This window comes from Octopus sinensis, linkage group LG1, assembly GCF_006345805.1.
Source record: "Octopus sinensis linkage group LG1, ASM634580v1, whole genome shotgun sequence".
In the NCBI taxonomy this organism is placed as follows: Eukaryota; Metazoa; Mollusca; class Cephalopoda; order Octopoda; family Octopodidae; genus Octopus; species Octopus sinensis.
Window position 1 is genome coordinate 43440831 of NC_042997.1, and position 13209 is coordinate 43454039.

The 13209-nt window shown below is 38.5% G+C and overlaps 1 protein-coding gene across 3 annotated transcripts in view; it reads left to right on the forward strand.

The window, feature by feature from the left end:
• Positions 1–13209, forward strand: part of LOC115214915 — a 58317-nt gene that overhangs the window by 26233 nt on the left and 18875 nt on the right. The window contains exons 1-4 of one of the 3 annotated variants that reach the window (XM_036500555.1): positions 5682–5778; positions 6591–6725; positions 8513–8649; positions 11959–12065. In XM_036500555.1, coding sequence (XP_036356448.1) covers positions 5697–5778; positions 6591–6725; positions 8513–8649; positions 11959–12065 — 461 coding nt within the window. In that variant the 5' untranslated portion in view covers positions 5682–5696. Of the gene's footprint in view, positions 1–5681; positions 5779–6312; positions 6436–6590; positions 6726–8512; positions 8650–11958; positions 12066–13209 lie in introns of those variants that run through there. The other 2 variants (XM_036500561.1, XM_029783978.2) reach the window with 2 other exon arrangements.

Here is a 13209-nt window from a genome sequence, read left to right on the forward strand (position 1 = left end):
AACGCTTCTGCCAGCTCACCGCCTTGTGTGTATATCATTGTTTTGGCATCGTATGAGAGTTGTTAAACTAGCATCACCATCATTCAAGCAATGTCATTCGTTTCCAATCTTCTGTGAAAACATGGTCCACCACGGAGAAATATTCCCTTGCTTGAAACCAGGTGAGGTCTGGCAGAAGGCAGTTGCATCCAGTCGAAGAAAATACGCCGCAGTGAATATAGTCCGACTCATGCAAGCATAAAAAAGTAGACTTTAAGTTGATTATGTATATGTGGCTGGGTGCAGGAGTGGCTGTGTGGTAAGAAGTTTGGTTCCCAATCACATGGTTCTGGGTTCAGTCCCACTGTGTGCCAGCTTGGGTAAGTAGCCTTGGTTGATCAAAGCCTTGTGAGTGGATTTGGTAAATGGAAACTGAAAGAAGCCCATTGTATGTGTGTGTGTCTGTGTTTGTCCTCACTACCTCTTGACAAATGGTACTGGTGTGTTTATGTCCCCGTAATTTACCAGTTTGGCAAAAAAAAAAAGACCAATAGAATAAGTATCATACTTAAAAAAAAAAAGTTCTGGTGTTGATTCAAAGCAGAGTCACAGCATAGCTGTGGTCTAAGGGTGGAAGCAAGTAAAAGATAAAGATAATCTATCATCATCATCATCATATATATATCACTATCATCATAGTGATATATATATCACTATCATCATCATGATTTTAGCATCCATTTTCCCATGCTCTCATCAACTGGACACAGAATTTATTCAGTCATATTTCCTGTGGCTGGATACCCTTCCTGTTGACAACTTTCACCTGCTTCCAAGCAAGGTAATATTTCCTTATTTCTTTATTGCCCACAATAAATAGCAGCAGACGAAATATCGCTAAGTATTTCGCCCAGCATGCTAACGTTTCTGCCAGCTTTCCGCTTTCATATTTCCTCATAGCAAGACATGTTTTTGCAGAATACTGGAAATGAATGACACTTGTATGACAGTGATAACCATTTCAAAGCTATAACATAGTGCCAAGACAAGGGGTCACAAACACACATATGTCACATACTCACACAGACATACATAGTTACCTTCTTAAGTCATGCTGACTCATAAGGGCCAGCTTTCTGGTCTCCATGGCTTATAAATTCCCCACCTGGATGGGACACTGGTCTGTTGCAGGATTAATTCATTTTTGCCAGCTGAGTGGACTGGAGCAATGTAAAATGAAGTGTTTTGCTCAATAACACAACGCATCACCTGGTCCAGGGATTGAAACCACAGTCTTACGATCACGAGTCCAACACCCTAACAACTAAGCCATGTGCCTCCACACAGATATACATAAACACACACACACACACACACACACACACACTCATATGATGGTCTTTAGCTTCTGTCTTCCAAATCTACTGACAAGGCTCTGGTCAGCCCAAGACTATGGTAGAAGGTACCTACCCAAGGTGGCATGCAGTGGAACTGAACCAGAACCATGTGGTTGGTTCTTACCATTCTGCCATACCAGCAACTGCCAAGCTACTCTTATGTGTGTGTGTGCATGTGTGTATTGTTAGTAAAACATAAATCTGATAAAGAAGCACACTCTAAGTTATCGAGCTGTATATCATCTCAATGAAGTTAGATAAGGCTGGTTTATGGGATTACCCTGGGTTTCATGTCCAGAAAGTGCTTAGCTTTACAGTGTGTCATCAGATCCGAAAATCTGTTGGCTTAAGGCCTCACTTGTGAGTGGCTTCTCTAGAATATGGAGGAAGGCCTCACAACACTTAGTCTTGTTTATGTAGATTCTTGGACTTTCTAGGATTCTCCATGCTATTGTGTATGGAATCCCACTGATCTCAGCTGCCATACACGGCTGGCTAGTGATGTAGTGATAAACAATGCATTGCAGAATGGGCAAGGATTCTAAAGGACACCCTCAGTCTTTTAAGAATTTTAGGAAATTCCTGCTGGCCTATTGGAACCCACAAGATAACAGAGTCACTTGCAATCAATAGCCGAAGGGACACAGTCTCCTGTTGTTGGCATTGAGTAGCGAGGCCCTTTCCTCCTTCGTATTCTAGAGTGGCCTTAAACCAACAGGTTTAGAGATCTGATGATATGCCATAAAGCTAAGTGCTCTATGGATGTGAAACACAGGGTTATCCCTTAAACTGGCCTTGCTGTGTGGCTGTGTGGTAAGTACCTTGCTTACCAACCACATGGTTCTGGGTTCAGTCCCACTGCATGGCACCTTGGGCTGACCAAAGCTTTGTGAGTGGATTTGGTAGATGGAAACTGAAAGAAGCCTGTCATGTGTCTGTGTTTGTCTCCCCATCATCGCTTGACAACCGATGTTGGTATGCCTACTTCCCCGTAACTTAGCGGTTCAGCAAAAGAGACCGATAGAATAAGTCCTAGGCTTACAAAGAATAAGTCCTGCGGTCGATTTGTTTGAATAAAGGTGGTGTTCCAGCATGGTCGCAGTCAAATGACTGAAACAAATAAAAGTATATATATAAGGAATGGTTGTGTGGTAAGAAGCTTGCTTCCCAACCTAATGGTTTTGGGTTCAATCCCACTGCGTGGCACCGTGGGCAAATGTCTTCTACTATAGCCTCGGGCCAACCAAAGCCTTGTGAGTGGAAACTGAAAGAAGCCCATCGTATATATATATATATATGTATATATATACGTTTATATATTCATTTTGCAAGATTCTTGATGTGAAATCGTGTGTTGAAACAGATATTGTTGTATTTGGGGATGGTCACTTTGCCAGTTTAGCCAATAAAAACACACACATATTTCTATCTATTTATTCTATAGTTATTATTTACGTCATGTTTTCACGTGAGGTTCTAAGTTTAGTGTTTAAAATTTCAGTTGACTGAAGCAAATAAAAGAATAAAGGAATATATATATTTATATATAAAAGTCAAGTTGTGTGTCTGTCTCCTACGATTTAGATTCCTAACTACGCCCACATTTTGCGGTGCAGTTTAACCAAAACTGGGTATCTTATAGTCGTGATTCATATCGAGTCCTTCTGGGTATTAGTGCGCGTCTACGATGAGTCTACGATTTAAAAAAAAATTTACCATAATTTTTTTTCCATTTTTAATGCATTTTTTTCGCTATTATATAAGGGAAGTAAGTCTCTAAAAATGTCTACGATGAGTCAACGATTTAAAAAAAAATTTACCATAATTTTTTTTCCATTTTTAATGCATTTTTTTGCTATTTTTGGCTATAACTCTCTAAAAATGCTTATATAGTTATTTCCCTTACAAACCCGAGCAACGCCGGGTGATACTGCTAGTATATATATATTATATATATATATATATATATATTATATATATATATTATATATATATATATATATATATATATACGTTTATATATTCATTTTGCAAGATTATTGATGTGAAATCGTGTGTTGAAAGAGATATTGTTGTATTTGGGGATGGTCACGTTGCCAGTTTAGCCAATAAAAACACACACATATTTCTATCTATTTATTCTATAGTTATTATTTACGTCATGTTTTCACGTGAGGTTCTAAGTTTAGTGTTTAAAATTTCAGTTGACTGAAGCCAATAAAAGAATAAAGGAATATATATATTATATATAAAAGTCAAGTTGTGTGTCTGTCTCCTACGATTTAGATTCCTAACTACGCCCACATTTTGCGGTGCAGTTAACCAAAACTGGGTATCTTATAGTCGTGATTCATATCGAGTCCTTCTGGGTATTAGTGCGCGTCTACGATGAGTCTACGATTTAAAAAAAAATTTACCATAATTTTTTTTCCATTTTTAATGCATTTTTTTCGCTATTATATAAGGGAAGTAAGTCTCTAAAAATGTCTACGATGAGTCAACGATTTAAAAAAAAATTTACCATAATTTTTTTTCCATTTTTAATGCATTTTTTTGCTATTTTTGGCTATAACTCTCTAAAAATGCTTATATAGTTATTTCCCTTACAAACCCGAGCAACGCCGGGTGATACTGCTAGTATATATATATATATATATATATATATATATATATATTAGTCTTACCAGCTAAGCAGAATATGCATTACTGAAGAATTGTCTTAAGATCTAAGCATGCCTAGTACTTTCACTAGTTGGCATTAAGGATTAGATTCACTTCAGTCTGCCTTATCATTGTTGACCAACAATTTCAGTCGTCTGACCCTATTAGAGTTATCTCCCTTGCTCTTCTTTTTTTTGGGTTTTAACATACCTGAGAAAAAGTTTTATTTATAATTGCTTGGCTGATTAGATGTCTCAGTTGATAGAAGTTTTTCTAGTTACTATTTTACATATATGTGTGAATGTGAGTGTGTGTGCACATTGTGTGTTGTGTGTGTGTGTGTGGTGCATGTGTAGAAAGGGAAGCCTCCACTTCAAATAGCTTAATAAATTCTGTTTTATATGTTAAGTACCTTTTCTTCACATTTGTAAATTCAAGTGTGTATGTATGTATGTATGTATGTATGTATGTATGTATGTATGTATGTATGTATGCATTTATGTATGTATGTATGTATGTATTTATGTATGTATGAATGTATTTATGTATGTATGTATGTTGTTATGTATGTATGTATGTATATATGTATGTATGTATATGTTTATGTATGTATATCTGTCTATGTCTATATGTGTGTATGTCCCTTTAGATTTTAGTTGATGTATCATACACAGTTACACACACACTTTTCTGTCTGTCTTTCTCTCTCTCTCTTGGTTTAATCCTCTTCATATCAAAATTTACATAAATATCTATAATATTCATATATACAAATATGGTTGTGTGGTTTAAGAAGCTTTCTTTCCGACCATATAGTTTCAGGTTCAGTCCTACTGCATGCAACTTGAGCAATTGTCTTCTTTCTATAGCCCCAGGCTGACCAAAACCTTGTGAGTAGATTGCTAGGCAGAAAACTTAAAGAAACTCATCATGTGTGTGTGTGTGCATGTGTGTGTGCATGTATGTGTGTGTGTTTGTGCTCATGTGTGCCTGTCTCTATGCTTTGACTTCACATGATGGTTGCCAGTGTCACCATCCTATAAGTGATGCTGTTCATTTCCAGTTTTCCATGAAACATGTGTCAGCCATGGGATAATATTGATTTCAAATTTTGGCACAAGGCAGGTGACGGGGTAGGGGGAATCGATTGTATTGATTCCAGTGTTTATCAATTTTATCAATTGCGAAAGGATGAACAGTAAACTCGATCGTGGCCAGGATTTGAACTCAGAACTTGAAGACAGACGAAATGCTGCTAAGCTTTTTGGTTCCCAGTGTGCTAACAATTCTACCAGCTGGTCACCTTAGTTATGAGGAAATACTACCATGCTTGGAAACAGGTGAGGATTGGTAATAGAAAGGACAGCTGGTCATCTGGTCATAGAAAATTTACCTCAATAAATTCTGTCTGACCCATGCAAGCATGGAAAAGTAGACAGCACAATGATAATGATTCACCACAGCTTACTTTGAGTCATTGCCTTGGTTATATTCAAGCTCATTCATTCAACACTGCACCTTTTCTTTGCTTGCTATATATCTAGATGTTGCTTTTATTATTATAATTTTTCTTGTTCTTTATCTAATTGTTTGGTCGTCAGGTGTCCACTCAGGAGTAGTGACACCATTTCTTGTTATCTTCTAGCAATTACATCATTTATGACTGACTCACTGGTACCTGAGATTGAAACTCACCTCTGTAGCTCTATCACTACCTTTCAGTATGATTTAATACCAAAAAGTAAATGAATATTTATCTACAAAATCTGTCTGAAGTTATTCAACCATGACACAGTTTCAACTGTAACTTAATGTCAGCTTTGTTTACTGTTCATAACCTTAAGTACAGCAGTTTCAATATTTAGGTAACTCTAGAATAAAGAGCTTTGCACCTGGCAACAGGTGTGATCAGGTAGCAGTGTGGAACAAAGAAAAGAAAAGGACTAAGAAAGAATGATTTTTTTGTCCAGTTACCAAGTTGTAAAAAAGAAAAAAAAAAATGAGGGCAGGGAGTGTCCATTGTAGGTAGAAATAGTAAACATTTTGTGTTGCTTGGTCTACTAAGTTATACTATAAACAAATAATAATAATTATAAATATTTCATCAAGTTATTTTTATTATTATTATTATTATTATTAATGATAAGAAGAAGACAACGTAGATGAAAAAAACATTGTTAATTTGAAAATACGTAAATCTCTTAAAAACTCTTTCAAAATTGAAATATTACGAATATAGCAGAGTCTTAGTTCTCAAAAACTGGTCCCCTTAATCCTTTCCCTATAATATATCAGGGCTGATCATAAATAATACCTATATTAAAACATCCAACTTGCTGTTACTTGAAGTTTCTAAATGAGATTTCGGACAGCTCATATAAGACAAAGCAACAACACCGTAAATAATAATGATAATAACTATAGTAGTAGTAGTATAGTAGTAGTAGTAACAACAATAATAATAAAATAATGATAACAACAGTGTTGTTTGTTTTATTCATTTTGCATACTTATATCACTGAACTATCTTCTATTTTTTATTTTTCTGTCTAGCAATGGCAAGAGGTGGATTTCATGTGGAATTCGGAATTAATGAAACACTTCTTACTCAATATCTTGAAAAGAATGACTACATTTCAGCTGAAAGACTTATCAGGGAAACTGCAAACCCATCTTACTTGGATGAAGGTAGGAAAGATTAATTAGTTAAAAAAATAAAAGAATAAAAAGGTAATAACAACACCAACAACTAAAATCGAGTCCATAAACATAAATATTTCCTATTGAAGAAATAGTTTATAGTTTTAAAATGTTGAAGGTTATGTTTATAAGTATATATTTAGAACAGATATTATGATCTATACAATAGAAGTATAATTTTTTTGTACGTAGCTTTAAAAAGCATGACATATATTTAAAGAATGTTGTATTAAATATCCTTGGACTATGAACATCTAGAGACAGAAACAGACACATGTATGTACTGTATGTATATATATATATATATATATGTTAGTATTTCACTTAGGCAAAGTGATATTAATAGCCTGGTGTTGGCACTCAATGTAGATATGCCTCAGAAAAAGACTCAGTTGAGTACAGAGCAATAATAAGAAGCAAAATAAATGAAAATAATATATTTAAGTATATATATAATATATATATATTTATATATACATACATACATACATTCTCATGTATGTATGCATGCATGTCTATATGCATATATATATTTGTGTGTGTGTGTGTGTGTGTCATCATCATCATCATCATCATCATCATTTAACGTCCGCTTTCCATGCTAGCATGGGTTGGACGGTTCAACTGGGGTCTGGGGAGCCCGAAAGCTGCAGTGTATATATAAATCTATATACAGGCACAGGCATGGCTGCTTTGAAACCATATAGTTCTGGGTTCAGTCTCACTGTGTGGCACCTTGGCCAAATGTCTTGGGTTGACCAAAGCCTTTTGATTGGATTTGGTAGATGGAAACTGAAAGAAGCCTGTCATATATATATCTCAAGCTAAGTAGAAGTGGGTGGATGGGTGGTTTGCAAGATTGTATGTAAGAGAGAATGATGGGTGGGGAGCAGACTGCATATGCTGTACGCAATGTCAAACGAAGTATATATATATATATATATGTGTGTGTGTGTGTGTATATATATATATAGTTCTGTATTTAAGAGATGAGGAATTATGTGCTTTATTTACATTATTTACATTCAGCGGATATTTGTCCTCATCTTGTTTGTTGTTTACACAACGTTTCGGCTGATATACCCTCCAACTTCTTCAGGTGTCTTGGGGAAATTTCATCTGTCGTTACGTTCTGAGTTCAAATTCCACCGAGGTCGACTTTACCTTTCATCCTTTCGGGGTCGATAAACAAAGTACCAGTTTCGCACTGGGATCAATATAATCGACTTAATCCCTTTGTCTGTCCTTGTTTGTCCCCTCTGTGTTTAGCTTCTTGTGGGTAGTAAAGAAATATATATATATATAATATATATATATATATATATATATATATAGGCGCAGGAGTGGCTGTGTGGTAAGCAGCTTGCTAACCAATCACATGGTTCCGGGTTCAGTCCCACTGCGTGGCATCTTGGGCAATTGTCTTCTGCTATAGCCCCGGGCCGACCAATGCCTTGTGAGTGGATTTGGTAGACGGAAACTGAAAGAAGCCTGTCGTATATATGTATTTATATATATATGTGTGTGTGTGTTTGTCCCCCTAGCATTGCTTGACAACCGATGCTGGTGTGTTTACGTCCCCGTCACTTAGCGGTTTGGCAAAAGAGACCGATAGAATAAGTACTGGGCTTACAAAAAGAATAAGTCCCAGGGTCGATTTGCTCAACTAAAGGCGGTGCTCCAGCATGGCCACAGTCAAATGAGTATATATGCGGATATATATATGGATATTGTTTTAAAAGTGTGTCTTTATGTTAATTCCTCTTTCATTGCAGGTTGTTACCAAAGGACACCTTTGTATATAGTCCTCTGTGGTCTTGATGAAGAAGAATTGAATGTCAAACCACGTAATCTATTCCTGGCGAAATTGTGCATCGAACGAGGAGCAAATGTTAATCACAGAGTTCCTAAGGTAAAACAAACAAATATACAAACAAATCTAAAAATTTACTTCATTCATCATCATCATCATCATCATCATCGTTTAACGTCCGCTTTCCATGCTGGCATGGGTTGGACGGTTCGACCGGGGATCTGGGAAGCCAGAAGGCTTCATCAGGCCCAGTCAGATCTGGCAATGTTTCTACAGCTGGATGCCCTTCCTAACGCCAACCACTCCGTGAGTGTAGTAGGTGCTTTTTACGTGCCACCGACACAGGTGCCAGACGAGGCTGGCGAACGGCCACGCTCAGATGGTGTTTTTTACGTGCCACCGACACAGGTGCCAGACGAGGCTGGCGAACGGCCACGCTCGGATGGTGTTTTTTACGTGCCACCGGCACGGAGGCCAGGCAGGGTTGGCACGGCCACGATCGGATTGTGTTTGTTCCATACCACCAGCACGGAGGCCAGTCGATGCGGTGCTGGCTACGGCCATGTTCAGATGGTTCTCTTATGTGCCACCGGCACTGGTACCACAAACTACAAATTCCATTGATGTGGATTGATTTCGATTTGATTTGATTCTGTGATTTTGATTTTGATTCATTATTACTAATGATTTATGTTAGACACAATTTTTATTATTACTGTTATTATTTAAGGTGCAGAATCGTTAGCACACCGAGCAAAATACTTAGTGGCATTTCATCTGTTTTTACGTTCTGAGTTCCAATTCCACTGAAGTCAACTTTGCAGTTCTTCCTTTCAGGGTCGATACATTAAGTACCAGTGAAACACTGGGGTCATTGAAATCGACTAGTCCCCCTCCCCCAAAATTTAGTAAAAAGGATTATTATTGTTATTTACATTTGACAGATATTTGTCCTCATCTTGTTTGTGGTTAACACAATGTTTCGGCTGATATACTCTCCAGCCTTCATCGGGTGTCTTAGGGAAATTTTGAACCTGGGTTCTCATTCCTAACGTATTTTTCAATGTTATTATTAATTATTATTATTATTCAGAATTGAACTCAGAATCTGGGGGTTAGTAGCCTGTTCTCTTAACCACTACACCATATGCCTGTGGGTAATTATGAAGTGAATTTTAGGGCTTATAAATTTAATATTTTCCTATCCTTCCTTAATACTAGTTTCCCATATGCTATTCATATCTGCACCTTCCCCTGTGGGATGGAGTTAAAATAGTAGACAGAGAACACCACTGGAAAATACGAAAACTAAAAGAAGCAGCACATATGCTAGGACACAACAACCTCCTAAGCAGACTGGAGGGTGTATCAGCTGAAATGTTGTGTCAACAACAAACAAGATGAGGACAAATATCCGTCAAATGTAAATAATGTACATAATTCTTCATCTCTTAAATATAGAACTGTATTATTGTCATTATTATTATTTAGGCAGAGAAAAGTGGTGAGCTGGCAGAATTGTTAGCATGCCAGGTGAAATATTTAGCAGCATTTTGTTTGTCCATACATTCTGAGTTCAAATTCTGCTGAGGTCAACTTTCCCTTTCATCCTTTCGGGGTCAATGAAATAAGAACTAGTTATGCACTGGGGTTGATGTAATCAACTAGCCCCATCCCCAACAATTTCAAGCCTTGTGCCTACACTAGAAAGGATTATTTAGGTGGAGGTCTGGCAGAATCGTTAACGTGTCAGATGAAATGTTTAGCAAACATTTTTCCTTCTCATTACGTTCTGAGTTCAAATTCTGTCAAGGTCAGCTTTGCCTTTCATCCTTTCGGGGTTGATAAAATAAGTACCAATCAAGTATTGGAGTTGATGTAATCAACTTGATTTCGAGCCGGGTCGTCTGCTGCTGGAGAGGACCGATCAGGTAAAGGACCTGGGTATCTTGGTGGATTCCTCCTTTTCGCCTTCGGCCCAGTGCGTCCATGCTGCCAACAAAGCGCGCGGAATTCTGTTTTTGATTCGACGGTCATTCGGAATGCTCACAGCAGCCATATTCCTGCCACTCTATGTCACGCTGGTGAGACCCATATTGGAGTATGGGATTCAAGCCTCTTCTCCTTATCTCCTCAAAGACATACAGCACCTCGAAAGAGTCCAGAGGCTGGCTACCCGCATGGTTCATGGTCTCAAAAATTTGTCTTACGAAGAAAGGCTGAGGACGCTCGACCTTTGTTCTCTTGAAAAACGCCGCCGCTGTGGTGATCTCATTCTCGCCCACAACATCATAAGCGGGAAGTGTAACCTCTCGAAAGAGCTGTTCTTTACTCCTGCTCCGGAGCGTCGGCTGCGGGGTCATTCCGAAAAGCTCTACCTGCGACGATTTCATCTCAATCGAAGGAGAGGAGCTTTCTCCGTCCGGGTTGCGGGTCCGTGGAACAAGCTGCCAGACGAGATGGTGAAGATGCCGACGACCGCTTTGTTCAAAGCCTCCCTGGACCTCAAGTGGCCTGAACTCTTTACATGAACACCACCCTGTACTTAACTCCATGTCCCCCTACATGGCCTTGCTATTTGCTTTTGAGCCAAATTAACTAACTAACTAACTAACTAACTATCACACCCCTAAAATTGCTGGCCTTGTGCTAAAATCTAAAATTATTATTATTGCTATTAATGTTGTATAATTAAATCAATGATTTATTATTTGAACGTTATTGGAATATTAAAGGTGGTGAGCTAGCAGAATTGTTATCCACTGTGGTCAGCTTTGCCTTTCATCCTTTTGGGGTCGATAATAGAAATACCAGCCAAGGACTGGGGTCAATGTAATCAACTTAGTCACTTTCCTGAAATTGCTGGCTTTGTGCCAAGATTTGAAGTCCATGTTATTGGAATATAAAATTTTTCTGATCTAAGATACCAAGATAGGTTGAATATCCAAATGGAATTGGACCGCAACATAGATTCTGTTGTTTGTTTGTGTGTGCCAGTGTGTGTGTGTGCGTGTGTGTATGCGTGTGGGTATGCGTGTGTGTGTGTGTATGTGTGTGTGCGTGTATGTGCGTGTGTGTATGCGTGTGTGTATGTGTGCGTGTATGTGCGTGTGTGTATGCGTGTGTGTATGCGTGTGTGTGTGTGTATGCGTGTGTGTATGCGTGTGTGTATGCGTGTGTGTGTGTGTGTATGTGTGTGTGCGTGTATGTGTGTGTATGCGTGTGTGTATGCATGTGTGTGTGTGTGTATGTGTGTGTGCGTGTATGCGTGTGTGTGCGTGCGCGCGTGTGTGTGTGTGTGTGCGTCCGTGCGCATGTGTGTGTGTATGTGTGAGTGAGTGAGTTAATGAGAGGGAAATTGATAAACTGAAAGATAGATAAATATTAATTCAATTTTTTTTTTTTCAGGTGTCAACTGGTTCTGAATTTCTTGGCCCAGGGAAATCTCCTATTGAGTTAATCATTGATTTTTACAATGTTGTTACCAGATACTTGGAATGGTCAAAGTCTGGCAGGTAGAAGTTTATCTTATCTTCCACAAAACAAAACCTAGAACTATGTGTGTGCTTTTGAATGTATGCATAGAGTTTGCATGTGCTTTTCAGTCTATGTTTTATTGTTTCTCTATGATTGGTACTGTGGTTTACTACTTTACCTATAAAATTGTAATTGAAACACACACACACACACACACATATAAAGATGGGCTTCTTTCAGTTTCTTTCTATCAGATCTATTTGCTGAGCTTTGGTTGGCTCAAAGTGTCACAAAGTGGAACTGAACCCAAAGCCACATGGTTGAGAAGCAAATTTCATATATATATATTATATTACACACACACACACACACATATATATATGTATGTATATATATATATATATATATATAGGGAGAATTTACAAAAAAAAAACAAAAGATGAAGACAGGTGGTGTAGACAACAAACAGATGTATTAGTTTAAAGCTCGGGAAGTGAAAAAGCCTTTAACGTTTCGAGCCTACGCTCTTACACAGAAAGGAACACAGAAAGAAACAAGGAGAGAAAAGAAAGAATGTGTAATGGCTAGCAATCTATCATGGCAAATGCCGGACAGAGCGGTCACACAGTAGAGCTAGGAAGAAGGGGATATAATAAAGTAGTGGGGATCCCAAAACGAAGGTGCACGTGCGTGTGTATAGGAGAGCATGTATGTGCGTGTGGAAGAGGGCTGGTGACCTTGACGTGTGCATGTGTGTATGTGTAGGTCTGTGGGTGTGGGGCTGGGAAGTGGTCAGTGCTAGTGTGTACATGGTGGTGTGATGTGATGCGGTGTTGTGTGATATGATGGTGTATGGTGTTGGGATGTGGGTGATACGAGAGTGGGGAAAGCAAGGGTGGGGTGTGAGTTAGGCTGAAGGTGGGGGTAGAGGTGAGGTATGTGGGTAGGCTGAGGGTAGGGCTAGAGGTAGGGTATGTGGGAGTGGTGTAAGGGATGGGGTGGGACTGAGATGGGATGGATAGGGAAGGTGGGGGTTGGATCGTGTGAGGGTGGGGTTATGAGGTAGGGGTGACGATGAAGGGAGGGATGTGCTAGAGCACCACTTTTAGTTGAACAAATCAAACCCAGGACTTATTCTTTGTAAACCTAGTTCTTATTGTATTGGTCTCTTTTGCTGAACTG